At 49.9% G+C, this 26,581-nt stretch overlaps 1 protein-coding gene across 2 annotated transcripts in view; it reads left to right on the forward strand.

The window, feature by feature from the left end:
• Positions 1–26,581, forward strand: part of MLXIP (MLX interacting protein) — a 966,103-nt gene that overhangs the window by 774,701 nt on the left and 164,821 nt on the right. For both annotated transcript variants that reach the window (XM_069214925.1, XM_069214926.1), the window contains exon 8: positions 5,152–5,276. In XM_069214925.1, the coding sequence (XP_069071026.1) occupies positions 5,152–5,276 (125 nt within the window). The remainder of the gene's footprint in view (positions 1–5,151; positions 5,277–26,581) is intronic.

Below are 26,581 nucleotides of genomic sequence, written 5' to 3' on the forward strand. Positions count from 1 at the left end.
CTTTGCCGTCCAGCGATGGATGGGGGTATTACCCCTATAGGCAGCTGCAAATCACCTTATTGAGAGATTTGCAAAGTCTGCTGATCACATAAGTGGCCACTTTATCCCAAGAGACTCATTGAAAAGAGCAGAGGTGGAGGATGTCATCTGAGTCTAACATATCCGACCCTGGGCTACTGACAGACCAGGTTAAAGAGGGCAAGCAAAGATACCTTAAGAGGGGCTCCATGGCCTACTGTGTCCCATATCCACATCCGAGTCCCTCTGACAATCGTTCCCCATGGAGGAGTCAATGAGAAAAGGACCTGTATTCTCAGGTACAGCCTGAATACCTGCATTCTGGTTCTGGGCGGAAGAGCAGAAGGGGAGGAGGTCCTGTTAAGGCAAGGCGTGGGCAAGAAAAGCTTTTTTTCAGCCTATCAAAGGCATCCAGATCAACTCCTGGCATGCAATGCTGTTTCTCCCCACTTTCAGAGGTGCCAAGCATCCCCTGAGGTTGTGAGATCCGCGAAGGTCCTGGTAAGTCTTCTCTCCAAGGTATCGGTTCACAGCACTGATGTGCCCATTCCATTAACTTCTTCTCAAAGGGGGGGTTCACCTGAAACCATTTTGTGAATGGAGGCACCATCCACCTCACAAAACTCATCATCAGTGGGGAAATTTAAGGTATATTCCTCCTTGGGATATGTCTTATTTATAAGCATTTATATATGTACATGTACGATATATTAATTTGTGTGTGCATGTAGTCATTAATGCATGTATGTACATTTGACAAGTCCTGCCCCATGAAATCCTGTATAAAGATCCCATGCAATGGTGGGCACTTGGTGAAGCCTCAGTAGTGGCAAGGTGCTAGTGACTAACCCGACCTTTTAACCCCGTAGGACACGCGCTTCCTTACCTCGAGACAAGGAAAGCGCTGACCTGCACTGAAGTGCTGCTAACTTGTCTATGTATGGGGGTAGATACACATGTATATGTGCATCTTCATGAAATGACAGGTAACATGCATGCATATATCGTATTTTTTATTCATTTATTCTGCTACAGCACACTACCCTGGGGAGTCAGCGCCTGTACATGAAACGACAGAAGACATATATATTTCAGGCATAGGTTTCTGAGGCTGCCAAAGAGACAGCTTTTCCCACAGGAAAGAGAAGAAAGGCTATCTGCCTGTGAAACACGTGAACGCGTCTTGACCCAGTGACTCCTCCCTGGAGAACTGCTGTGTGCAAACTACAACTTCCAGGGATCACAAAGGCAGCACTGATCTGTCTCAAATATGAGCTTGGCCTCTCTCTGTGTGACTATTCAATGTGTATGCCTCCAGCCAGGGCCTGTACGGTTAATGTGCACGTCTGCAATTGGACATAGCGTGAAGCATTAACTTTAGGTAGTGAACGAAAACAGAGTAGACCAAAGTCCCGCACCTTAGACATTCGCCATGTTAAGATCAGGCAGAAAGATAGGTCGACACAGTTCCTTGTAAAAAAAATAAATAGGCGGTGCTTGTAAAGCCATTGTCGCTTTCTCCTGCAGGCTAAACGTGCATTTGCTTGCTACGAAGATAGCCTGAGGGATAATTAGTGGCTATTTATTTATTTTAATCCGCGCTGATCAGGGGTGGCGCCACTCTTGAGTCGTGCTTTACAGCAAAAAAAGAAAACCTGCTGCAGTCATACTTTGTCAAATAAAACTCAAAAGGGGCCCAATTTCAGATGTGGCACTTGACAGAGCAATTTTGAGAAATACTCCATACAGACACATTATCACTCGGGGCAGTGAGAGAGACAACGTGGCCTCACCCACCTGTAGCACAATGCAAGATGTACCTTACATTACATAAACTGGAGCCATCTTGGAATAGGGAGTGGAAACCATGTGTTTTCTGTGATAAGCACACATGGAATGTAGATATCACAGCATGAATTGAGACACAGGGTGACTGCCAAATTGTACACTGATCGTAGTAAAAAAAAAAAAAATGAGTTTGCGCTGTGAGTGCCATGGAGAGCGAAGGGGAGAGACAAAAGGAAATTAGCGTTGAAAACTCCTAACCGGACTTTTCTTGCCACACAAATTACAAGAAAAAAACCACAGTGCAATCGCGTTATGTAAAATGCAGCGGGATCGCGCTGAAATTGAAAATGGAAAAACTGAGCGCAATTGCGCTATGTGAACCCCGCACGATTGCACTGCGTGGAAAATAAAAAGATAAAGTAGTTTGGAAACCATGCTGAAAACATCGAGCCTCGAATGCTTTCAGTAGTTTACTGGTGCTGTGTAGTTAGTTGGGCTAAACACCGGAAAAGGAATGACGTATGCATGCCTTTCACAAATGAAAGTAAGCAGATTTTTAAAGGCAAGTCCACGAACCAATGAAAGTGACTGACGTGGCATGGGCGTGGTTAGAAGCCCAAAGAGAGATTATAGCAAGGGACGGAGCACTTTGCGCTCGCCCATAACCATGCGCCCCCCCCCAAGAAGTGTTCACAATTATTTTATTAAGAGGGCAATGTGTCTAGACTTAAACATTGCAGCTAAGTATTGTTACATTTTAAAAAATGCAATACAATGTTTCCGCCTAAAACAAAGCACTGTTTTCTGTATAATAATTATTTTGGCCAGAGCCTGGAGCCCGCCCCCCAGGTTGAAGACTCCTGCTCTAGCATCTGGCAGACTGCTAGTGTGTGCCTGCCCGGCTCGCCATGTAAACGAGAGACTGCGGGTGGAGTGTCAGCGCTCCGCGGTTAGCTACAGAAAAGAAACCGGTTAGAGTTAGCAGTCACCAATACACATATATCAGTATACACTAGAAAGCCCCCCCACAAACCCCCCTCCCTCCCGACAGACAGAGAACTTTTGGAAATAACATGAGTTGTGATTGGTTGACTTTTTCCCTAGTGTTCATGGAAAAGGTAGTTTTTTCTTAATTGTATAAGGCTGCTGTAGGAATAAAAGTGAAGAAAGATCAGCTTAATCCTTGCCTCATGTCCTGACATAGTACAATACGCATTACACTGCTAGTCTCAACGCTTCTCTTCGGTCACCGCCAGCAGCACAGATAGTACGAGATGCCAGTGGGCTGCACGGCCAGCGGCAGCAACAGCTCCAAGTACCAACAAGGTGCAAAGTGGAATGAGTACAGTCTGCCCCCTGTGGGAGCCTCGGTCCCCGACCCGGGCTCTTTGCAGGCTAAGCCCCTTCTGGTCGCACTCGGGGTCTCGTGGCTGCAAGCAGCTCTAGTGGAGGGGTAGAGGCAGCCCAGGCACCACGTGTGTCACACAGAGCGGCAGCACCCCCGGCCCATGCGATGGCAACGCCGAGCCATGCTATGCATTTATGCGCTGTCGTCCTGCTCACCAGTGCAGCATCTCCTGCGGCCCCAGGCGCTCTCCCAAGCTGGATGGCGCCGTGGGGCAGTGAAAGGAAGCTCTCGTCTTGAAAGGTGTCTTGTGATCAAAACCTTAAACATGAGACGGCATATCTCCAGACTGCTAAAAAACGGCTTTGTACTAACTACACCTCCTCAGAGAGTTTATGCCCTCTGTGCCACCGCTGACTTAAGAACCAAGGTGCAAGCATGGGAGCCCTGCTCTCGCATCCTGACACCGATCGCTCTTTACCTGCATGCCTCTCCAAATCAATCCCAGCTCACCTGATAGCTATCTTCCATATCGCTATCTGAATGATCACTGGAGCAAAGAAGCTTAATCACATTACTAGAAGAACTTTCTAGCTTTCTCTTCAAAGCCAGAACTAACTAAACAAAATATTTGCATCGCTCATAAAGCATTGCACAGTAGCACCCCCAACTAATTTAAAAATGAACTGCAAAACATGGGAGGGAGGGAGGAGAGACACACATGAAAGGAAAATGCAGCCTGTTTATTTTCTTTTAATTCCAGCATTCCAGTTACAACAAACTCTGAAGTAAGCATTCCGAACCTGTTCTTTTTGCTACAAAACCTAGACCCCCCTTTTCAATCATTCCCTGAAAAACAACACCCACTTTTCTCCACACTTCTCGTGCTGCTTCACTATCCTGACACAGTGTCTCCCTCTGTCCGACAAGCTCTTGTTATTATCAACTCTACTGTAATGTTAGTTCATTGTTATTTGTAAATCGCTCCACCACCCTTGTGCCTAGGTCGGCTCTCACATGACACCTGTAATTAGTAAATTATAAAATTAGCTAATTGCAGGTTCACGTTTACAGGTATTTAATCATACTTATAACCTTGTCTCTTCCAAAACAGGACTAAAGATTCAACAAATGTCTGGTTTGTGTATTCTCACCGAAGCAAAGTGTGGCCTTAACTATAAATTAAGATTTAAGGAATAACTGGTAGCAGGTCTACCCTGACAGCATGCCACAGTGTAACCAAGGAACTGTTTTAAATGGGGCATTCATTGAATCATGTCAGCAACCGAAACAGCCTTTGAAACTCCAAAAATGTTGTCATTGTTCGTTGATGATGTATGATTGAGTAAGAGAATTGTACGTGTTTCCTTGTCATTAAGCAGCCTCTTGAAGGCGACTGGGTATTGAAAGCCATTAAAAGGTAACTTACTTCCTATTCTGCTACATCACAGAATTGTGTACCTTTAGAAACGACTAACGGCAAGTCCATGGGAGTGGCTTGGATTGGAGACCCGATGAAAGAAAATCTTCTGCAGTGCAAAAAAGGAAACAATAAATGATTGTTTCCTCCTACAATGCACCTATCAGATTACATTGTAGTGCGAGCACTCCACGGAGTCAAAATGACGTATAAAACAGGCAATTCGTGATGGGTCTGGTAAAGAGTCCTCTGGATAAAGCCAGAGCCCGCTTAATGTATATTTTAAAGAAAAGGTAACAGTATGTATTTGGACAGTTGCATTGCATATCTACAAATGACAGTTAATCAATGAGCGTCTTCAAAAATCAGTCAACACTTGGTTTACAACGAATTATTTGATATGTATTCATTCACAATTAAATGATGGATGGTCACTGAATTTACATTTGTCATGTCAGACAAATGCAGCACAGTTAAGGAGCTCTGTAACCAGCAAGGCTTAGCCTGATGTAACTGCTTCACATTGTGTACATATCAGAGCCAGTATGACACAATAAACAATTTATTTTATTTCTTTCAGATTTATTCTATTTCAATCGTTTCCATTCCGGCAATTATGTTAGTTCCATTTCTGCCCCTGTCAGTTCTGATTCTACTGCAACATCATTAGCTACGCCATTGCAGACTATTAACCAGTCCTTTCAGGTAAATTGCTTGTTTGTGCAATCTGTAATAATTGCCTGGCTGATCCTAACTATGTGTACACATTTGTTCACTTGACTATAAGGAAAAAGCTGTTGAATAATGCACTTGAATTAAGCTAAATACACAAACCTAAAGTACAAAGTTCTCCTATTAAACATTTTATAACACGTTGCATTAGATTTCATATTTTGAAATGCAACACATTCTGAAAACCTTCAGCTACATTTTCTCTAGAAAATGTTTACAAAATCACCCTCTAAACAGAGCTGTGATGGCCTGGATTGCAATGTCCATGTGCAAACCTGGCACACAATTTAAGAAAAGGAACCAACTTATAGGTAAAATAGACCAGGTAGAGTCCACGGTAACTATGCTGAAACATCATTTTTAAAACATGGATTTTGTTGGAGTGCTGCATAATTAATTCTTAGGTTGATTAACAGAATTTCTTTTAAGCCATCACCTCGTGTCTTACTGGAAGTCCGGGGATAAGTAGAAGGTAACTGTTTGAATACAACGTGTGTTTCACTACAATCAGTGCAGTTGGTTCATACAGCATAATCCTCTGTTCCAAGCTCACCCTGCTTTAAAAAATTGTCTTGCCTCTGTTAGCATTGCACTGTCTTTGTCAGCACTGTAAACATTGAGACACAACTTTCTGGCACCCGGTCCCTTTGAGGGTCACAATCTAAAGTGTTGTATGTTTTTCTAAATTAGCATTACTTTACTTTTTGGGAGTATCTCTTTTCCAGGTAATGATTTTGCTGATCCTTCTGAAGTGGAGTTGGGTTGTGGTTATCCATATCCAGCTACTAACTATTATTTCCATTCAAACACACAACAACTTGTGTCAAGATGGCATGGAACCATTCCATCCAAACGAGATTTGATATGATGGCCTCCGTTTCAAGCTTCATTGATGTCATAGTTGCTCTCCCCTCTTGGATGTTTTCCACTTTGTTCTTGGGTGACATTCAAGGCCAGTTACCGGACAAGCTGTTGGTGCCAGTGATTGTTGGAGAATAACACATACACCTCTCTTTAAGAGAGTTAAAGAAAATATAGCCACAACTATATCTCTAGGCTTTCTTCCCACCAAATATTTTTACAGTCTGTGCTGGAGGTCCAGGGGTGTTTGCCATAAATGTGTGAGAATCCAGAGGCAACAGCGGCTATTACAGCAGTTGCAGCACAACAATCCTGACCGTTTAAAGCAGCAGGGGTTTGAAGAAAAGAAGCCAACAAAATATTTCCGTCGTCTTGTACCTCAGTCAATGAATCCCTTTGACTTTCTAGCTATGCAGTATCACCAGCCATGTATTGGGGGTCAGGTGGCTTAGTCATTTCTACAATGGCAGGGGACTGGGGGTCCCCTTAGATTATATCCAGAGGTTATTCTCTGCCATTTTTTAAAAGACTGCTGCCTGTCCAACCCCTCCATTGACTTTCCTTCATTTACCTTCCTTCCACACACACACACTCACATCTTGAGTCAGAGGAGCTGTAGAGCTGGTGCTCAGGTTCAGGCCTGCTATTCTCAATGTTTTCTAATACCAAAAAGTGGTTGTCCCGAGAGCCACATTTCATCTGGGATTGCCCAACAAATTTGTGAGGGAAAAAAGGAAAAGTTCAGCATGGTTACCCTTTTTCATATTCTATCTGCGCCGCAAATTAAGTTAACAAAATTAACCGGAATTTTGATGGATCTGAAGTTCCGCTTGCTCCCCAACACAGGAAGCTCTTGAGCGTCTTAGTTGAAAGTCTATATTTCTACTTTGCTCTTCTACCAGGAGTGGGAACTATTCCAGTATGAGTTACTTCTGATCTCTGATTCAAGGCTTTCCAAAGAGAAATCATTCGGCAGCAGCATCCAAGAGGAAAAACCTTCTGTACTGCTCCACTCTTATTCTCCTCGGGATTTGCAGGGGGACGACCTTGTGACTCATTGGGACTGTCTCTGTACACTATATTGTAACTCGCAGCCTTGCCGCCACCCTCTCTGTAGCAGAGAAATAATTAAATGTAGGTGTAGTCAGAAGCTGTTAAGTGGCCAGTTTATCCTGATTATATACAAAATCAGCATTCTTATGGAGACTTTTTACCACAGATTCTTCGCTTTGTGAATATTCCCCAGACATCAGACTGGATCTTTTAAGCAGTACCTCTGAGCACCGGTAGGTGGTGGCATGCGGCTTCAGAGGATGATGTTCCAATTTGGAGATGTAGTGCCTGGCCTACATAGCCTCCACTGCCATGTACTGATGTCAGTTCCTTTCTTTTGCTCCATCAGGCATGGACCCAAAGCCACCTCATCTCTTTTTCAACCAGTTTTTGTGTGCAAGGTCAATGTCTCCTCCCAAGATGACAGGATTCAAGCCTTTTAAGGGCAGTTGCAAACAAATGTCTGACAGATCTTTTTTAGGTTGTGCTTGTTTTACCTGGGGGAAGAACCATGACCAAGTCCTGCAGTGACTGGGCGTTGATGAACCGACACCCATATGAGACCATGAGGTAAAACTCTTATCGCCAAGTATGGAAAGAACCTACGTCAAGACCGGTCCAAGTCAAAGGGTTGGTCCCCACCCTGTTCCTGATCCAGAAGTTGCAGGAGTCGTTCCCGAGGTCAGTCACCCTCACATTCCCAGGATAGCATCAGAGAAGAACAATAAAAGGCAATGCATTTAAAGACATGTTAACCAAATCCACTGCATTGAAATCAGTACAAGTGAGTAAAGCTAACCAAGGTCTCACATCCAAACGGAATACCCATATCCCAAATGTAGATGGTGAAGATTCATTCTTCACAAGAACTTTCATGGAAGAGCTGTTGCGCTCTCTTCATTAGGACGTCTCCCTTCTCAGACCTAACCTTTCCAGAGATCTCAAAAAGTTTATATAAGTTCACTAATACCCAGGAAATCGAGTTGCAACCCTAAAAGGCTTGAGAGACACACAAGAGGAGGAAATTGAAGCAGTACGACCAGAATTGTTCACAGTCAAAGACCAAAATGTTTCTACAAAACCACATTGAAGACCTCAAAAATCGATTGGGGGTACACAGTATAAGAATCTGAGACCTACTGTATGAAGTAGAGGAAAATGACATTGAATAATGTGTCAAGACTGTTCCGCCCTATCATCTCTAACAGCAATCAAGAAGAGATACATTTGGACCGAACGCACCAGGGGGACTGTCATCCACCAGAAGGCTCATACCCACTGACATCTTGACATGCATACATAACTTTAAACTGAAGGGTGAAATGAGTCATGCCAAGGCAAAAGGCCTTCAAGGGGATTAAACTGTTGCTGACAAGATCCTCGGGGATGGTGTGTTTAGATTACTGAAAGGTGTGTATAGTGACCTCCCAAGGATGCCAATTGATGGGCTGCTAAGACTTCAAATCTAGCATGCCATATTATGCTTGAAGTTAAGGATATGTCATGACGTATGCCACACCTCTGCCCTACACTGGACCGACCACAGCTGCGTCCACTTCACATTCCGACGCGAGACCTCCCACCTCCGCACTCAACCCATCCCTCATCGACAGTGGAACAAGATCCCTGAAGAGCAACTCTTCTCCGCTCTCGCCGCCAACCAACCCACCCTCACCACCGACCCCAACGACGCAGCTCTCAACCTCACAAACTGGATCTCCAACTGCGCTGACAACCTTGCTCCCCTCAAACGCACGCATCGACAGACCAACACCAAAAAACCTCTCTGGTTCTCTGACACCCTCAAAGAATCAAAGAAAACTTGTCGTGCCCTTGAGAAGGCCTGGCGCAAGGACCACACCGCTGACAACATGACCGCCCTCAAGAACGCTACACGCGAACACCACCACCTGATCCGCACTGCCAAAAGGAACTTTTTCACCGACAGACTAGACAAAAACAGCCACAACAGCAGAGAACTCTTCAGCATCGTCAAAGAGTTCTCCAACCCCAGCGCCAGCGCCAACGCCGTCACGCCCTCACAGGATTTGTGCGAATCCCTCGCCACTTTCTTCCATCGCAAGATCAGCGACCTCCACGACAGCTTCGGACACCAGACCCAACCATACACCACTGAACCCGCTTCCCCGGACATCACCCTCAACAACTGGACCCACATCAACACGGAAGAAACCAAATCCATCATGAACTCTATCCACTCCGGCGCCCCTTCGGACCCCTGCCCGCACTTCATCTTTAACAAAGCCGACGACATCATCGCCCCGCACCTCCAGACCGTCATCAACTCTTCTTTTTCTTCTGCTACCTTCCCCGAATGCTGGAAGCACGCTGAAGTCAACGCCCTACTAAAGAAACCTACGGCTGACCCAAGCGACCTGAAAAACTTCCGCCCCATCTCTCTTCTACCTTTCCCAGCCAAGGTAATAGAAAAGACCGTCAACAAACAGCTGACCACCTTCCTGGAAGACAACAACCTGCTCGACCCTTCACAAACCGGATTCCGAACCAACCACAGCACGGAAACCGCCCTCATCTCAGTCACAGACAACATCAGAACCCTGATGGACAATGGTGAAACAGTCGCCCTCATTCTCCTCGACCTCTCGGCTGCCTTTGACACCGTCTGTCACCGCACCCTAATCACCCGCCTACGCTCCACCGGGATCCAAGGCCAGGCCCTGGACTGGATCGCCTCCTTCCTCGCTAACCGCTCCCAAAGAGTTTACCTCCCTCCGTTTCGCTCAGAACCCACCAAGATCATCTGCGGCGTACCTCAAGGCTCATCGCTCAGCCCGACACTCTTCAATGTCTACATGAGCCCCCTCGCCGACATCGTACGCAAGCACGACATCATCATCACCTCCTACGCCGACGACACCCAACTTGTACTCTCCCTCACCAAGGACCCCGCCAGCGCCAAGACCAACCTACAAGAGGGTATGAAGGACGTCGCAGATTGGATGAGGCTCAGCCGCCTAAAGCTGAACTCTGAAAAAACGGAAGTCCTCATCCTCGGCAACACCCCGTCCGCCTGGGACGACTCCTGGTGGCCCACGGCCCTCGGCACCGCACCGACCCCCGCAGACCACGCCCGCAACCTCGGCTTCATCTTGGACCCTCTTCTCACCATGACCAAGCAAGTCAACGCCGTGTCCTCCGCCTGCTTCCTCACTCTCCGCATGCTCCGCAAGATCTTCCGCTGGATCCCCGCCGACACCAGAAAAACCGTGACCCACGCCCTTGTCACGAGTCGCCTGGACTACGGCAACACCCTCTACGCCGGGACCACCGCCAAACTCCAAAACCGCCTGCAACGCATCCAAAACGCCTCGGCCCGCCTCATCCTCGACGTATCCCGCTACAGCCACATCTCCGCACACCTGAGACACCTGCATTGGCTCCCAGTCAGCAAAAGGATCACCTTCCGTCTTCTCACCCACGCACACAAAGCCCTCCACAACAAGGGACCGGAATACCTCAACAGACGCCTCAGCTTCTACGTCCCCACCCGCCCCCTCCGCTCCGCTGGCCTCGCACTTGCTGCCGTCCCTCGCACCCGCCGCTCCACGGCGGGTGGGAGATCCTTCTCCTTCCTGGCGGCCAAGACCTGGAACCCCCTCCCCACCAGCCTCAGGACCACCCAGGACCACTCCGCTTTCCGGAGACTCCTAAAGACTTGGCTGTTCGAGCAGCGATAACCCCCCCTTTCTCCCCTAGCGCCTTGAGACCCGCACGGGTGAGTAGCGCGCTTTATAAATGTTAATGATTTGATTTGATTTGACGTAAACTCATCCTTGAAAGTGTTAAGTTGGCTCCTAGTGGATGCCAGGATGTTATAGTTCTTTCTTCTATTCACAGGGTTTACTCAGGGCAGGTCTGAGATACCTGTAACAGCTTACTCGTACTCAGTATTACAGGCCTAAAGGGTAGGAGCATAGTAGTTCTACGTCCTGGACTGAGAAATGCTTTAAACAAAATTGTGTGCAGAGCATAGCTACATGTCTTTCAGGAAGAAATTGAAAACAACTGTTCTGATGGATACTACTACCTGTGGATTCCTCACCTTATGAATTCTCCTAATGCGCTAACATTCAACGGAAAATATTCTTCCCAGCTCTCCACTTTGACGAGGACGTCACAGTTGCACAGCTCCGCACACGACTCTGTCTGACGTCACTGTGGCAATAAGAGGTCCTCACGGCGTGCTGATGTCGGTTCCCTTTTTTCCATGCCTTCGACGCTAACGGCTTTCTCCTAGCTCTAGTTACTGTTAGGAAGGTGACCATTTTGTCTCTGGTTACAATGTCTCCTCCTAGGAAGTCGGGGTTTAAACCTTATCGGGAGTGCAGGGGTTGTATGTCGGTTACGGACCCTCACGATGACTGCCTTTGGTGCCTAAGTTCGGAGCATGACGTGGAGGAGTGCGTGTCCTGCCAAAGCATGAATCTGAAGGCACTGAAGGAGAGAGAAGCCAAACTCTTTCTGGCTAAGGCGAAGAAAGGTCACAGAAATCATCGTAGAACGTCTTCACATACTTCTTCAAAAAAGCATAAGAAGCGGCGCCGACACAACTCTCGGCGTCGTTCGGTTGTAGGTCGTTCTTGATCAGGTCTTCATCTAGACGGCGCTGTACGACTTGGGAAGTGAGTCCTACTGTGACTCCACAGCGTCAAAGCCCTCAGGCTTCTCCGGCGCCATTGGTCTTTGAGGTGGGTGCACCCCAAGAGAGTCCACGCTTTTCACCTGGGGTGCAGGATTCTGATGCCCAGCCGGTGCAAGTGCCGCAGGAAGATCAGCGGTATCCTGCCTTCCCTGCTCCGGGAACGGATCCGGCAGTATTTTTGAATGCCATGTTCAACATGTTCAATTCTATGGCGCCTGCTGGTGCACCGGATGGTCCCACGGGTCCTTTGGCAGTCACATTGGGCTCCCCGGCCCCTTATAAGTCTGTGCCGTTCATGCCTTTTTATCCGGCTGAGGGTGCCGGTTCGGCACCGATAACTTCGCCTCATAGGCCTACGGCGCTGATAACTTCGCCTCATAGGCCTACGACGCTGATGACATTGCCTTATAGGCCTGCGGCGCCGGTGATGTTGTCTCATACACAGTCGACGCCTCAGGTGTCCATGGCGCAGATGGGATCAGCTCCGGCACCGGATGGATCCGGTTTGGATCGTAGTGTGTCTCCTTTTTCTCCTGGTCCGTGTCTATTGGTCCTGAAGCCGGTGTCATCGACGTCGGCTAACTCTGTTGATGCCGAGGTTGGAGGCCAGATTGAGGTCAAGTAGAAGAGCACTGAGACTCTTAGAAGAACAAGAGTACCAAAGGCAGCTGCTAGAAGAAGGAGAGATTGTTGAGTCCTTGGGGGTTTATCAGGGCCTAGACTCAGCCAGTGGGCTGGACACTTCTCCGGAGTGGCATCTTTCATCTTCAGGGGAGTTTACAGAGGAAGCGGCCTCTTTCTATTCTGTGGTCAGGAAGGCAGCAAATTTCTTGGACTTTCCATTGCCGGCTGCAGAGGTTAAAACGAATATTTTGACTGAGGTCCTGCATCATTCTTCGGCTTCAGCAGAACCCTTGCTTCCATTTAAGGATGCTGTTACGGAGCATATATTGGAGATTTGGAGGAAGTCTGTGTCATCGCAGCTGTGAACAGATCTGTTACAAGACGGTATAGGGTGGCTCTGGGAGATCTGGGATTTTTATCACAGCATCTGACTCCGTAGAGTTAAGTAGTCCTGGCCTGTTCGCCACGTTCTGCACCAGACTCCTTCCCTGTTATTCCTTCGGACAGAGAGTCCAAGAGGATGGAGCAGTCAGCCAACAAGACTTTTTCATCCTGCAGTATGGCAGTGAAAGCAGCAAATGCTACTTGTGTGTTACGGAGATATGTACACACCCTGATGGATGCAGCTAAAGCTGTAGTTCCAGACTTACCGCAGGATATGCAGGGGCAGTTTGGTGAGCTCCTGTCAGATGCTCAAGCTGCGCTAAACAGATTATCCAGTCTGGTCTGGATTCTACAGACTCAGTGGCCAGGGCGATGGGTACCTCAATCGCTACCAGGAGGCATGCGTGGTTGAGGTCTTCTGGCTTTTCTACGGATGTCCAGACCACTCTATTGGACCTGCCTTTCGACGGAGAAAAGCTGTTTGGAGCCAAAGCTGACTCTGCCTTAGAGCGCTTCAAGGACTCTAGGGCCACAGCAAAGTCTTTGGGTCTGCAGGCTTCCACTACTACACCTTTCAGGTCCTTTCGGAGGTTCAGGGGGTTTGGGCATGGAGCCGGTTATCGTGGGAGACCCCAATCCACAGTCCAACAGCCTGCCAGTCTCCCATATAGATTCCTTAGAGGGCAGGGGAGGGTTCGGACAAGAGGGGCCACCCAGCAGCACCCTGCATCATCCTCTTCCGTTGGGGGACAACAACAAGGGAAGCAGCCCTAGTTTTCTACCCATTTTGGGTCACACTTCTCCTGTAGGGGGAAGGTTACGTCCTTTTCTCCGCGAGTGGGAGTTAGCCACATCAGACTCCTGGGTTCTAAATATTGTGAGGAAAGGATATGCCCTTCTTTTTCAGGAGTTTCTCCCTCCCTTCCCTCCCCGTCCTTCATTTTGTTCAGAACACCATCTCCTGTTGTTGCAGCAGGAGGTTCAAATCCTGTTATCAAAAGGTGCAATGGAGTTGGTTCCAGAGCAGGAAAGGGATCAGGGTTGTTATTCAAGATATTTCCTGATCCCCAAGAAGGATGGTCGATTGAGACCTATCCTGGATTTGAGGATTTTGAATTGGTTCCTCAAGCAGGAGAAATTCAAGATGCTGACTCTAGCGCAGGTGCTTCTGGCGTTGAACAAAGAGGATTGGATGGTGTCTGTCGACTTGCAGGATGCTTACTTTCATATCCCTATTCTCAAGTTGCACAGGAAGTATCTCTGGTTTGTGGTGGGGTCGCAACTTTACCAGTTTGCGGTCCTTCCGTTTGGTCTTACTTCATCACCTTGAGTCTTCACAAAGGTGATGGTGGTGGTTGCAGCAAGTCTCAGGAGGAAGGGAATATCGGTATTCCCTTACCTGGACGATTGGTTGATCAAAGCCAAGTCTCCAGACAAATGACAACTCAGTTGTTGTTCAGTCTGGGCTTTTCGATAAACGTGCCCAAGTCTCACCTGGAGCCCTCTCAGCGCCTCCTGTTCATAGGGGCAGTACTAGATACAACATTGAATCAGGCCTATCCTCTGCCTCAGCGGATCCAGGACATTCAGGCGTTGATTCCAGTGTTTCAAAATGGAGCAGTTGTTCCAGTCCTCAAGGTCCTGCGCCTACTCGGTCTGTTCGCTTCTTGCATTCTGTTGGTCACTCATGCACGCTGGTACATGAGGGCTCTTCAGTGGTGCCTCTGCAAGCAGTGGTTTCAACACAAAGGGGATCTCGAGGAGTCGATAACAATCTCCAGAGACGCTGCAGCGGATCTACGATGGTAGGCTGTGGACGGCAACCTTTCCCAAGGAAGGCCGTTTTCACTACCGCCTCCGGTGGCCACGGTCATAACGGATGCTTCCACTCTAGGATGAGGAGCTCATCTTGGGGACCTGGAGATCAAAAATCTTTGGTCTCCAGTGGAACAGACTTTTCATATCAATCTGTTAGAATTGCGGCTGATACGTCGGCATTTCTCGGCCAATCACGAGTGGCGTCTCCATCCAGATCTGGTCCTTCACATCTTTCAGATGTGGGGTTTTCCACAAATAGACCTGTTTGCCACTCGAGAGAACACGCACTGCTCGTTGTTCTGCAGCCTCCAGTATCTGGTGCAAGGAACTTTGGGGGACGCGCTTCTAATGTCTTGGTGCGACCAGTTGCTTTACGAGTTTCCCCCCATACCCTTGATTCCTCGTGCTCTGAGGAAGATTCACCAAGATCGGGCTCAAGTCGTTGTAATAGCTCCGGATTGGCCGAGAAGGGTGTGCTACACGGACCTTCTCCAACTGTCATTGTGCCCTCCGCTCTGTCTCCCTCTCAGGGCAGACCTTCCCTTGAAGTCGCAGGGGCAGGTTCTACTCCCCCACCTCCAGAGCCTGCACCTACATGCCTGGAGATTGAACGGGGGAATCTGCATGTTTTCTCTCTCCCAATAGAGGTAGTAGATGTTATTTTATCGGCCAGACGACACTCCACCAAGACTGTTTATGCCGACAGGTGGGCAAAATTTGTGGCTTGGTGTGGAAAGAAACAAATTGATCCCTTGAGAGCCCATCTGTCTGATGTTCTGTTGTTTGCTTTAATGTTAGCACAGAAGGGTTGTGCAGTTGCGACTGTTAAAGGCTATGTCGGCCTTTCCTTGCCTTCCGGATCAAATTTCCTTGTTTAAATCACCTATTGTTGTTAGGTTCTTAAAAGGTTTAACAAATACATTTCCTCCCACTCCATTTCCTATGCCTCAGTGGGATTTAAATCTGGTTTTAACTTTTTTAATGGGTTCACGGTTTGAATCCATGCATTCTTGTCCTTTAAGATTATTGGTCTTTAAGACAAATTTCCTTATAGCTATTAAGTCTGCTAGGCGTGTGAGTGAGCTTCCGGCCCTTAGTGTCAAACTTCCCTTTATATCATTCTTTGCTGACAGAGTGGTGCTGAAAACCAGGGCAGCTTTACTTCCTAAAGTTGTCACTCCTTTCCATATGGGGCAGTCTATTACCCTTTCATCTTTCTGCCCTCCTCCTCGTCCTTCAAAAGAGGAAGAAAGACTCCATAGCTTGGACTCCAGAAGGGCTCTCAGTTTCTATATTGAGATAACAAAGGACTTTCGGTTGGATGACCAACTCTTCGTTAGATATGTGGGAAAGATGAAAGGCAGAGCTGTCCATAAAAGAACCATATCCGGGTGGGTCATTCTTTGCATTAAGATCTGTTATTCGTTGCAAAGAAGGTTCCTCCTGAGTGTATTAGAGCTCATTCTACCAGGGCTAAGGCTGACACTTCAGCGTTGGCTAGGGGTGTGCCAGTGGTAGATATTTGTAAAGCGGCAACTTGGGCTTCCCTTCATACTTTTGCGAAGCACTACTGCTTGGATTCGGAGATCAGAAGGGATGGCCATTTTGCTCGTTCTGTGTTGCAGGATTTCTTGGTGTGACTAATCAGGCACCCAGCTCCGAGTGCGGTACTGCTTTGGGACTCTATCCATAAGGTGAGGAATCCACAGGTAGTTGTATCCATCAGAAGAACAAGTTACTTACCTTCGGTAATGATTTTTCTGGTGGATACACTAGCTACCTGTGGATTCCTCACAGTCACACCCGCCTCCCCGTTGCCTGTCTGGCCATACAAGACTTTTGTATTACAAGTGTATATATGTTATGAATAATTTTTATATAAATAATTGTGTAATTGTTACATCAATATGGTTATATGTATGTATTTATTTGAGCTATTGCGAGGTCGGTTTTCACCTTTTCGCCTCACAGGCACGTAAAAAATGTGTGAAACTGGCGTCAGCGCGCCGGCAAGCACCTTTTATTGCCATGGTGATGTCAGACGGAGTCGCGTGCGGAGCTGTGCAATTGTGAAGTTCTTGTCGACGTGGAGAGCTGGGAAGAAGATTTTCTGTCGCATTGGGAGAATTCATAAGGTGAGGAATCCACAGGTAGCTAGTGTATCCACCAGAAAACTCCCTGCGCTTGTCTTCCTGCTCCTCTTCGAACATCAGCAATGGCGCGCCGAAGACAACGGTGAGTACTGCACCTACGACATAGGGGAGGGGGGAGGCAAAAGTCACGGACACACACACGCAACACCCCCACCTCCAACCCGACCCTCGCACACTACAACACACACACCAATGCATTTCCAAACATCACAGTAACAACCCCCAACCCCCCCGGAAGAATGCAAAGACAAAAGGAAATGAGTACAACCATTGTAATGTATCAAAATACAGTAAGCTCATATATACAGATATATATATATATATATACACATTCCAAATATATACATCACGATTAGTAGTGCAGGTATGCACATTTCAATGTCCGTGGACCACTGGGCCCAAAATGCATGGGCGAGGCCCACACACGATACCTGTCCTGAAACGGAGAGAACACTGCAGGGGCATCAGATAGAAATACAACAGGCACCTCAGGGGGAAGGGAAAGGGGGGCACCTCAGCCGGATGACAGCACCACGCCAGATCCACGACGGAGCTCCATGCCCATTGATGTATCCTGGGGAGTGCAAAGCCACAGTCTCACAAGTCTTTTCAGTGGGTGGTTTGCCCACTGTACCATCCTGTGGAGTGCAAAGCCACAGTCTCACAAGTCTTTGCAATGGGTGGTTTGCCCACGGTACCATCCTGGGAAGTGCAAAGCCACAGTCTCACAAGTCTTTGCAGTGGGTGGTATGCCCACTGTACCATCCTGGGGAGTGCAAAGCCATAGTCTCTCAAGTGGATAACAGTCTCCACTGGTTCTGGAGGGGGACTGGTGCCCAGAGTGCATCACGCTCCCCGTGACGGTCCCAGTTCCGTCACTGCCCCTGCCGCTCATGGGCAAACGATGCTTGAGTTGGCGATGCTTGCCCTGTTCAGCGGTGCTTGCCCAGTTCAGCTGTCTTTGCCCTGTTCAGCGGTCTTTGCCCTGTTCAGCGGTCTTTGCCCTGTTCAGCGGTCTTTGCCCTGTCCAGCGGTGCTTGCCCTGTTCACCGGTGCTGTCCATGGCGGTCGTTGCCCTGTTCAGCGGTCTTTGCCCTATTCAGCGGTCTTTGCCCTATTCAGCGGTGCTTTCCCTGTTCAGCGGTGCTGTCCATGGCTGTCGTTGCCCTGTTCAGCGGTCTTTGCCCTGTTCAGCGGTGCTGTCCATGGCGGTCTTGCCCTGTTCAGCAGTGCTTGCCCTGTTCAGCGGTGCTGTCCATGGCGGTCTTTGCCCTGTTCAGCGGTCTTTGCCCTGTTCAGCGGTGCTTGCCCTGTTCAGCGGTGCTGTCCATGGCGGTCGTTGCCCTGTTCAGTGGTCTTTGCCCTGTTCAGCGGTGCTGTCCATGGCGGTCTTTGCCCTGTTCAGCGGTCTTTGCCCTATTCAGCGGTCTTTGCCCTATTCAGCGTCTTTGCTCTGTTCAGCGGTGCTTTCCCTGTTCAGCGGTGCTGTCCATGGCGGTCGTTGCCCTGTTCAGCAGTGCTTGCCCTGTTCAGCGGTGCTGTCCATGGCGATCTTTGCCCTGTTCAGCGGTCTTTGCCCTGTTCCGCGGTGCTGTCCATGGCGGTCGTTGCCCTGTTCAGCGGTTGTTGCCCTGTTCAGCGGTTGTTGCCCTGTTCAGCGGTCGTTGCCCTGTTCAGCGGTCGTTGCCCTGTTCAGCGGTCGTTGCCCTGTTCAGCGGTCTTTGCCCTGTTCAACGGTGCTTGCCCTGTTCAGCGGTGCTGCCCATGGCGGTCGTTGCCCTGTTCAGCGGTGCTTGCCCTGTTCAGCGGTGCTGTCCATGGTGGTCGTTGCCCTGTCCAGCGGTCTTTGCCCTGTTCAGCGGTCTTTGCCCTGTTCAGCGGTCTTTGCCCTGTTCAGCGGTCTTTGCCCTGTTCAGCGGTGCTTGCCCTGTTCAACGGTGCTGTCCATGGCGGTCGTTGCCCTGTTCAGCGGTGCTTGCCCTGTTCAGCGGTGCTGTCCATGGCGGTCTTTGCCCTGTTCAGCGGTGCTTGCCCTGTTCAGCGGTGCTGTCCATGGCGGTCATTGCCATGTTCAGCGGTCTTTGCCCTATTCAGTGGTCTTTGCCCTGTTCAGCGGTGCTTGCCCTCTTCAGCGGTGCTGTCCATGGCGGTCGTTGCCCTGTTCAGCGGTGCTTGCCCTGTTCAGCGGTGCTGTCCATGGCGGTCTTTGCCCTGTTCAGCGGTGCTTGCCCTGTTCAGCGGTGCTGTCCATGGCGGTCGTTGCCCTGTTCAGCGGTGCTTGCCCTGTTCAGCGGTGCTTGACTTTGCTTTCTCTGACCTGTGCAGCGGTGTGTGCCATGGCGGTCCCTCATTGCCCAGCGGGGTTGTGGCTGCCGGGGCCCTCCTGGGCAGTGAATCTGGCGGTGGTCTCCGGACCAGTGACGATTGTGCTGCCCTCCTGGGCACTGACTCTGGCGGTGGTCTCCGGACCAGTGACGATGGGGCTGGTGGTGGCATCTTGGGCAGCGGGGAGGATGGCGGCCTTCTCCGCCGTGCTGCTCTTCCCAGACTTTGGAGACTTCTTCTGCCCCTTCACCACCTTGGAAGGAGTCACAGCTGAATCAACACTCCTACCGGGACCCTTGTGGGTGGCTTTGCCGGCAGGTGTCTTCCCCCTCTCCCGTCGGGCACTGTCCAACTTCTGGTGCTTCACAGGGGGTGGACTGGCAGTGAGGTGTGTGCAGGCTGGTCTGATGGTGTGCTTGGGATAGGTTGAGGCACAGGGGATTGGGTCTGGGTGGAGGAAGTTGGAGGGGGGAGGCTAGACACAGGGACAATGGCTGCCATCAGTGCTGAGGCCAGAGATTACAGGGTTCGATGATGGGATAGCCTGACCAGAATGAATGCCCTCCAGGAATGCATTAGTGTGTTGCAACTCCTTTTCAACACCCTGGATGGCATTCACAATGGTAGACTGCCCAACAGTGACTGACCTGAGGAGGTCAATGGCCTCCTCACTGAGGGCAGCAGGGGTGACAGGGGCAGGGGCTGAGGTGCCTGGGGCGAAGGTGATGCCCACCCTCCTGGATGAGCGGGCACGGGGCAAAGGCTGAGGGGCTGCTGGGAGGGCGGTGCTGGTAGGGGGGGTGGCGGCTGTACCTGTTGAAGTGGGGGGCACAGATGTTGCCGCCACCACAAGGGAGCTCCCATTGGAGGACGAGTCTGTGTTGCTGTTTGCTGTTCCGGTGCCTGCCGTGAAGCTCCCCTCGCCCTCCATCCCACTGGTGTATTCAGAGTCCGTGGTGTGGCCCTCCATGGCCATGTGGGACGCAGCTCCCTCGTGCTCCGGTGCCCCTGTACCTCCGCCTGATGATGCTGATGCACAAAAGAACAGGGAGAGCACAAAAAGGGGTGGGGAAACAGAAGAAAGACAGGTTGAGTGCATGGCTTACCGCTACCGTTGGCGGACAATACAGACACAGCAGCCCCCAGCACTACGCCGTGCTCTTGGCCTCTACAGATGCAGTTCCTAGGATATGGCCTACATTGCTATGAGTGTCATCTGCCCACATAGATGACACAGAGGCATTTATACCTGTACTTGGCACTCTACAGAGGTGGGGTGGAGTGGCACATGGCCTGCATTACGGAGGGGCCTAGCCTACGGAACTCGCCCTGGCCTAGGGAAACCCACAGCCCTCCTCCCCCACCCAGACCCCTCCACTGCGCGCAAAGTCAGCTGAATGATGTTTGACTCACCCCCTTGTGTCTGCTGTGATGCCCTCATGCGCCCCTCCCACGTTAGGAGGCCATCCCCAGCTGAGCCTCCGCCGTCTTCTTGCTCCAGCGGCGAATGTCCTCCCATCTCTTCCGGCAGTGGGTGCTCCGTCTCTGGTGGACCCCACAGGGTCCAGACGTCCTTGGCGATGGCACGCCAAATGTCCTTCTTCTGGTGGGCGCTGACTTACATGACATGTACAGGGGAAGAAGAGAAGTCATTACCAACTGCACCGTCGTAGTGAGTGGCCCACATCCCTGCCTTTGCCATGTGGCACATGCATTCACACTCCTTCATGGTCGCATAACTCTGCCCCCTTCCTACTTACATCTAGCCCTCTCCACCCAGGCAAAGCCCATACAACTTGCACCCTATGTACTCACCTGTTGGTCTGGAGGACCGTAGAGTAGCGTGTACTGGGGGAGGACCCCGTCCACGAGCTTCTCCAACTCCTGTGCAGTGAAGGCAGGGGCCCTTTCCCCAGACGCACGTGCCATTGTCTCTTCCAGACTGAGGTCACAGCAGCACTTGCAGTGTAGGTCCTCTCCTGTCGAAGATCAGGTATCGAGTGATTGAACAGATATAAAATGGCGGTCACGTCTGCGACGGTGTGTATCATCACCGCCAGCGCACTTCGTCATTGGCTCCTGGGACCCATAGGGTCCAATGTTAACCAATGCAGCATTGCGCCGTGGTCTACGACCGCCTACCGCGACGGTGTACAACTCCAGCGCAGTTACCTCACATCCCATTGTCCCACTTTAGAGGTCAGGCAGCCGCCATTTCAGGGGCCCACATGGCTTCATTTACAACTGCGTCACACATACCTAGGCCTGGACTCAACACACATACAGGAAGTTTTTTGTATTTTGTGTCGTGTTCTGTGTAGCTGTGGGTACATACCTCAGAATTGGTTGACTCTGTGGTCGCTGTTGTCCTTCCTAGGCACCGTCAGCTGGGACATCTGAGGAGATGGCGGAATCCTCCGGTGTACCGACCGCTGGTGGACCTGTTGACAATGGAGGAGCGACATTTAATCATCACCTACAGGTTTGACCGTGCCACAATCCAGGAATGTGTACCCAGTTGGAGCCAGACCTGATGTCACCAATCCGCCATCCCACAGGAATCCCCCCTCAAGTGCAAGTGCTATCAGTGCTCCATTTCCTAGCAAGTGGGTCATTTCAAACAACAGTGGCCATGGCATCAGGGATGTCCCAGCCTATGTTTTCCAACGTGTTGTCCAGAGTGTTGTCTGCCCTGCTGAAACACGTGAGGAGCTACATCGTTTTCCCTCAGGTGGAGTATTTGGCTACAGTTAAAGGTGACTTCTATGCCCTGGGACATATCCCTAACATCATAGGTGCCATTGATGGGACCCATGTGGCTTTGGTCCCCTCCACAGGAGTGAACAGGTGTACAGGAACCGGAAGAGTTATCATTCCATGAATGTACAGATGGTATGTTTGGCAGACCAGTACATCTCCCAGGTAAATGCTATGTTCCCTGGCTCAGTGCATGACGCCTACATCCTGCGGAATAGCAGCATCCCTTATGTAATGGGGCAACTCCAGAGGCACCGTGTGTGGCTATTAGGGGACTCTGGTTACCCCAACCTGTCATGGCTATTGACCCCAGTGAGGAATCCCAGGACCAGGGCAGAGGAATGCTATAATGAGGCACATGGGCGGACTAGGAGGGTGATAGAAAGGACCTTAGGCCTCCTGAAGGCCAGGTTCAGGTGCCTTCATATGACAGGTGGTTCCCTAGTCTACTCACCAAGGAAGGTGTGCCAGATCATCATCGCCTGCGCTATGCTTCACAAGCTTGCTTTGCGACGCCAGGTGCCTTTTCTGCAGGAGGATGGTCCAGATGACGGTGTTGTGCCAGCTGTGGAGCCTGTGGACAGTGATGAGGAGGAAGCAGAGGAAGAAGACATTGATAACAGGAACTCTGTCATACAGCAATATTTCCAGTGACACACAGGTGAGAACAATGTTTTTTACGATTAAATTTACTTTCACAATTCTAACTCTATCCTGTCTGTAAATTTGAAGCAGTATTTGCTAACTGAGTGGTACATTTCCATTACGGTTTCACAGGTGTGGTTACCAACGTGTGTCATCTGCTTGCATCCTTCATGGGCTTGTGATGTGTGACATAGGTATGTTGACATTACATTTTCAAACGGATTTTGTCATTGTCATAGATAATACACATTTTCAAAATCACAGACTGACTCCAGATTGTTTTGTGGTTTAAGGGTGTTTATTGAAGTGCTAATTATTGGAGGGGGTGGCAAAATGGTGATGGTGGAGGTATGTCCATGGCAGAGTCCAGTCTATTAGTCTCACAGGTGCACTGCCCATATGGGCATAGGAAGTGGAGCTGGGACAGTTCCAATCTGGACATGGTAACAAAGTGGGACAGTGGGATGACAATCAGGGTGGTCTCATTTCCTGGCGGGGGTCTTGCCATCTTGCTCTGTCCTGTTCCTGGATCTCAGGGACCGCTTGTGGGGTGGCTCTCCGTCTGCAGGCGGTGGGGTGCTGGTGTGGTGGTCCTGTGGCGGGGCGTCCTGTCCACTAGCGCTGGCGGAGGTGGTGGGCAGTTCATCGTCCAGGCTAGTGTCAGGGGCCCCTTGGAGTGCCACGGTGTCCCTCATGGTCTTCTGTATGTCCTTCAGCACCCCTACGATGGTGCGCAGGGCGGAGCTGATGGTTCTGAGCTCCTCCCTGAACCCCAAATACTGTTCGTCCTGCATGCGCTGGGTCTCCTGAAACTTGGACAGGACCGTAGCCATCGTCTCCTGGGAGTGGTGGTATGCTCCCATGATGGAGGAGAGGGCCTTGTGGAGAGTGGGTTCCCTTGGCCTGTCCGCCCCCTGTCGCACGGCAGCCCTCCCAGTTCCCCTGTGTTTCTGTGCTTCCGTCCCCTGGACCGTGTGCCCACTGCCCCCAGGTCCCTGTTGTTGTTGGGGTGGTGGGTTATCCTGGGTTCCCTGTAGTGGTGGACACACAGCTGATTGACGTGTCCTGGGCGGAGGTATGGGCTCGCTGGGTGGGTGCTGTGCTGGTTTTACCAGAGGGTGGAAGGTCAGTGTTGGGCTGTGCCTGTGCGAGGGGACCTAACTGTCCCGAGGCCCACAATGGTCCGGGCTGGTCATCTGGATCCAGTTGGCCAGAGCTGCTGTCATCACTGTGGGCCTCTTCTGTGGGTGGGTAGAGATGTCTGGACCCTCCTGTCTGGTGACGTTGGGTAGTGGTCCTGCAGGGGTATAAAAGCATGATTATTGCATCTGTGTGTGTCATGGTGTGCAATGGGTGGGTGAGCGTGTACCCCAGTGCTAGCATTCCTGTGTGGTGGCTTGTGTGATGATGGTTAGGGGTTGTTATGGGTATGTGCATTGTGCATGCTTTAGTGATGGGTGTCCATGCTTTGTTGTGTCATGCAGGGCTTGGTGTTGGGATGGGTGGTTTGTGTTATTAGTACATTAGTGAGGAGTTGGAGTGATAGGGAAGGGGGTGAGGGCGGGGGTGTGTGATAGCATGCAGGTAGGGTGGGGGATATGATAGTTAAGATTTTACTTACCAGTGTCCATTCCTCCACCAACTCCTCTGAGGCGCTCAGGATGCATGATGGTCAAGACCTGCTCCTCCCATGTTGTTAGTTGTGGGGGAGGAGGTGGGGGTCCGCCGCCAGTCTGCTGAATCGCGATGTTGTCCCTGGAGACCACTGAATGCACCTTCCCCCGTAGGTCGTTCCACCTCTTCCTGATGTCCTCCCGATTTCTTGGGTGCTGTCCCTCTGCGTTGACCCTGTCAACTATTCTTCGCCATAGCTCCCTCTTCCTAGCTATAGAGGTGTGCTGCACCTGTGATCCAAATAGCTGTGGCTCTACCCGTACGATTTCCTCCACCATAACCCTGAGCTCCTCCTCCGAAAACCTGGGGTGTCTTTCGCGTGCCATGGGGTGGTGTAGGTGATGTGTGTGGGGTGTATGTGGTGATTTGTAGTGGTGTGTGGTGTTTTGTGCGTGGATGTTGTGTGGGTGATGGTGTTGTGTGCCTCTGTGTGGTGGGGTTGTCTATTGCTGTGCTCTCTCTCTGTCGCCTTCGTCTCTAATTTTGGGTCGTAGGGGTTTGTGGGTGATGTGGGTGTGTGTTTTATATTGTGTTGGGTGTGTGGGAGTGCTGTTTGTATGTGTATCAGATGTGTGTATTTGGAATTGTCCAATGTGGCGGTGTTTTGGAGATGTGTGTGTATTTTGAGCGCGGCGGTGTGTACCGCCAATGGAATACCACGGTTGAAAGACCGCCGCGTGGATTCGTGGGTCGTAATAGCATGGGTGTGTTTCTGTTGGCGTGACGGTGGAGGTTTTGTTTTCCCCAGTTTATCACTGACCTTTGGTGTGGCGGACTTGTGTGGGTGTCTGAATTTCGGCGGATTCCGAGATGTGAGTCATAATAGCTGTGGCGGAATTCCGCGGCCGCGGCGGTGTATTGGCAGTCTTCTGCACGGCGGTAAGCGGCTTTTACCTTTTTCTAGTCCAAGCTGCTTTGGTTACAAATCACTGTTATCGGGCATGCCAGTTCAACTAGTTACATGGAAGCAAACCAAGATCATGACCATAGAACAAGTTTGATGGTATATAAAGTTGTAGGATGGTAGTGGAGTAAAGTGTCAAACTCTTTTTGCTTGAACCTTCTATGTGAGTTACACCTGTTGGTCTTGGATTCTTTTGATTACACTCAACAACTGTTTCAGAAGTAAATGATGTTCTCTTCCAGGGGATCTTCATAAGCCATAAACACTGAATTGTGCCACACATGTGGGATCCTCCAGCACATATATGCAGGATACTCTTTTAAATACACCTGGTATATTCATATTATACAGGGATTGGTGGTGGTAGTGATCAGAAAGGGTGATGTTTTAATGCAGAATTTGAAATGAAATTCAGAGTACCCACCCTTGGTCAGTGCAATGAGACCATTTGCTCCACATACATAAAGGTCTTTATTCATTGTCATCCATTCTTAAAATAATAAATCCACCCGCTCCTTACTTGTCCAAGTTTTAATTTATTTTCTGGACTATCCATCAATATCTCCAATCTTCATTCATCAGTTTGATGATTGAACAAGGTTCTAGAATGAAAAATGTGTCGTAAAATTCGTGGGGAGGAGAACCCTCCCACAAAACTGTTTCGCAGGGAAAACAGCCTAAACCACGAACCCCGAACAACGAGGAGCATTGTCCACGAAAGCGGAACAACGATTTCGTGAATAACAACTCAGTTGTTCTCTGCCTTAACCACGCATGTCCTGAACAACGAACATGCGTGGTTAAGGCAGAGGAAAACCGACTAAGGGTCGGAGAGGCCGCGGTCAGAGTAAGTGGGGCTGGGGTAAGGTTGGGGGGGTTAGTTTTAGGGGCAGGGGTGGGGGTAATTTCAGTTTTTAAGGGTGGGGGGTTGGGTAGTTTTAGTATTTTAGGGGCGGGGTGGGTAGTTTTAGTTTTTTAGGGGCGGGGCGGATGGTGGGGTAATTTTAGTTTTTTAGGGGTGGGGTGTGGGAGTCGGGGTCGTTTTAGGGGCAAGGGTGGGGGGTCAAGGTAGTTTTAGGTTTCTGATGGATACAACTACCTGTGGATTCCTCACCTAATGAATACTCCCATGGCGCCAGCATTCGACGGAAATCTTCTTACTAGTCTCTGCACGTCGACGAGGACGTCAGTCTAGCCCACGCGACGCCGTCTGACGTCATACAGGCAATAAGAGGTCCTCGCCGACGTGCCGATGACAGTTCCCTTTTTTCCGTGCATTCGAAACGGTTATCTTCGAGGGAGCTACTGTTACCTTCGTGGTTACAGTGTATTGTCTGCTGCGTAGTCTTCTCTGCGGTAATAATGTCTCAGAGGAAGTCGGGTTTCAAGCCCTGTC

This window comes from Pleurodeles waltl, chromosome 11 (genome assembly GCF_031143425.1).
Source record: "Pleurodeles waltl isolate 20211129_DDA chromosome 11, aPleWal1.hap1.20221129, whole genome shotgun sequence".
NCBI lineage: Eukaryota > Metazoa > Chordata > Amphibia > Caudata > Salamandridae > Pleurodeles > Pleurodeles waltl.